The sequence below is a fragment of the Solanum verrucosum genome, unplaced genomic scaffold (assembly GCF_900185275.1).
Source record: "Solanum verrucosum unplaced genomic scaffold, falcon-dt-bn FXZP01000176.1, whole genome shotgun sequence".
Lineage (NCBI taxonomy): Eukaryota > Viridiplantae > Streptophyta > Magnoliopsida > Solanales > Solanaceae > Solanum > Solanum verrucosum.
Window position 1 is genome coordinate 1,225,772 of NW_026020412.1, and position 3,027 is coordinate 1,228,798.

The 3,027-nt window shown below is 41.0% G+C and overlaps 1 protein-coding gene across 1 annotated transcript; it reads left to right on the forward strand.

Moving 5' to 3' along the window:
• Positions 1–601: 601 nt before the first annotated feature.
• Positions 602–2,248, forward strand: LOC125840660 (uncharacterized). The gene has a single exon (XM_049519637.1). It carries the CDS (start codon positions 602–604, stop codon positions 2,246–2,248), a length of 1,647 nt encoding a protein of 548 aa, XP_049375594.1.
• The last annotated feature ends 779 nt before the right edge of the window (positions 2,249–3,027 follow it).

A 3,027-nucleotide genomic window follows, 5' to 3' on the forward strand; every position in this document is an offset into this window, starting at 1 on the left:
ACCAGAGCCTGGAAATCCTTTGTTATTGTATCTATCTATCACGAATAATGCATTTGGATGTGTATTGGGGCAACATGATTAGACAGGTAGAATCGAGCAAGCCATTTACTATCTGAGCAAGAAGTTCACACCGTACGAGGCAAGATACACCCTGTTGGAACGAACATGTTGCGCTTTGACTTGGATTGCACAAAAATTTAGGCATTACCTGTCTACATACACCACGTACTTGATCTTAAGAATGGATCCACTAAAGTACATCTTTCAGAAGCCCATGCCTACGGGTAAACTGGCGAAGTGCCAAATTTTGTTGAGCGAGTTTGATATTGTATATGTGACACAGAAGTCCATCAAGGGACAAACCTTGGCTGATCACCTCGCAGAAAACCCGATGGACCAAGATTACAAGCCGCTCACAACCTACTTCCCTGATGAAGAAGTTTTGTTTGTTGGAGAAGATATAGAGTCATATGATGGATGGAGAATGTTCTTTGATGGATCATCAAACTCTATTGGAGTTGGAATATGAGCAGTTTTAATTTCAGAAACAGGTCAGTGTTACCCAATCTCAGCTAAGATTAGGTTATATTGTACCAATAACATGGCGGAATATGAAGTTTGTATTCTCGGACTCAGGATGGCCATCGACATGAACATCAAAGAACTCTTGGTGATAGCAGATTCCGATTTATTGGTTCACCAGGTGCAAGGAGAATGGACCACTAAGAATGTCAAGATCCTGCCTTATCTGCATTGCATTAAAGAGTTGAGTAGGAGATTCGCAAGGATTGAGTTCAAGCATGTCCCTCGAACTCAAAATGAGTTTGCCGATGCTTTGGCAACATTGTCCTCGATGATTCAACACCCAGACAAGAATTACATCGACCCTATCGATATAGAGATGCATGATCAACATGCATACTGTTTTCATGTAGATGAGGAATTGGATGGAAAACCCTGGTACTATGACATCATAAGATTGATAGAAGCACAAGAATATCCTGAAAATGCCACAAGAAACCAGAAACAGACTTTGAGAAGGATGGCCAATAATTTCTTCCTTAACGGAGAAATCATGTATAGGAGAACTTCAAATTTAGGATTGTTGAGGTGCGTCGACGCCGCAGAAGCGACAAGGCTTTTGGAAGAAATACATGCAGGAACATGCGGACCTCACATGAATGGGTTCACTTTGGCAAAGAAGACTCTAAGAGCCGTGTATTTTTTGATGACCATGGAGAGAGATAGCATTCGGTATGTGCAAAAATGTCATCAGTGTCAAGTGCATGGAGATTTTGTACGGGTTCCACCGAGTGAGCTCAATGTGATAGGTTCCCCTTGGCCATTTGCTGCTTGGGGCATGGATGTTATTGGACCCATAAAGCCTCCCGCGTCAAATGGACATTGTTTCACTCTGTTGGCTATCGATTATTTCACAAAATGGGTCGAAGCTTCGACATACAAGGCAGTGGCTAAGAAGGTAGTGACAGACTTTGTTCGCAACAACATAGTTTGTCGGTTTGGAATTCCAGAATCAATCATAATAGATAATGCAGCCAACCTCAACAACGATATTATGAGGGAAACTTATGAAAGGTTCAAGATTGCTCATCAAAATTCCACGATTTACCGGCCACAGATGAATGGAGCAGTTGAGGCTGCAAATAAGAATATCAAAAAGATCCTAAGAAAAATAGTGGACAGTCACAAGCAATGGCATGAAAAGTTACCATATGCTTTACTTGGTTATCGCACCACAATCAGACCATCAATTGGGGCAACTCCTTATATGTTGGTTTATGGTTCAGAAGCAGTAATACCTGTTGAGGTGGAAATACTATCTTTAAGGATTATCCAAGAAGTTGGTTTGGACGATGCAAAATGGATATGTAGTAGGCATGAACAATTGATGCTCATCGATGAAAAGAGGATGGACGTGATTTGTCATGGCCAACTCTATCAAAACAGAATGACCAAAGCGTTCAACAAGAAAGTCAAACCTCGACGGTTCACACCGAGGAAGCTGGTATTGAAGAAGATCTTTCCTCACCAAGGAGAATCCAAAGGGAAATTTGCACCAAATTGGCAAGGACCCTACATGAATCATAGTGTACTCTCAGGAGGAGCGGTAATCTTAGCAGAAATGGACGGCAGAGTGAGCACAAAGCCAATCAAGACGCCATCAAGAAATACTACATCTGAAGACCTCAAGATTAGCGTTTATTTTGTGTACTTTTGCATTGTTTAATGTAATAGAACTACGTCTAGACCTGACTTCCCACGGTGGGGTACGTAGGCAACCCACATCGGATCCGGTCTCTCTTAGAAAACCCAAAATCATCTTTTCCATGTATTTAGAACTACGCTCGACATGAATTCCCTCGGTGGGATACGTAGGCAATCCTTGTCGGATTCGGTCCCTTGCATTTTTCATTTTCCTATTGTATTTGAACTACGTACTGACCTGATTCCGCTTGGATACGTAGGCAGCCTGAGTCAGGCCCGGTCATTGCATTACATATTCTTACTTTTCCCTTGCATTTTTTTACTTTTCTATTGTATTTGAACTACGTACTGACCTGATTCCGCTTGGATACGTAGGCAGCTTGAATCAAGCTCGATTATTGCATTACATACTTTTATTTCTCCCACTTGTATTCGAACTACGTTATGATTTGATTCCTATTTTGGGGATACGTAGGCAGCCTGAGTCAGGCTCGATCAATTCTCTGCATACCCTTAGGAAACATTCCTCATAGTTAGCGTAACCTCAGAATATTGAAGAATATCGATCGTCGCAGTGTCTGCAAAAAAGTTAGGAAAAGCCTCATCAAAAGGGTAAAAGTTACAGGAGGCCTACGTTGGATATAGTCAACAAAATGGAAAGCTCGATGGACTTCGGAACATGTCATAATCTTAAACGCTGGAGAATTACCATATATATATGTATCTAATATACGTAGTATACTTATTTTCTAGAAAAACGAGCTAATTTTTTTCAAAAATATTTTTTTGACTCATCTATCT

Coding starts and splice junctions, on each gene's coding strand:
- LOC125840660 (XM_049519637.1), top strand. CDS start 602: ATGGCGGAATATGAAGTTTGTATTCTCGGACTCAGGATGGCCATCGAC.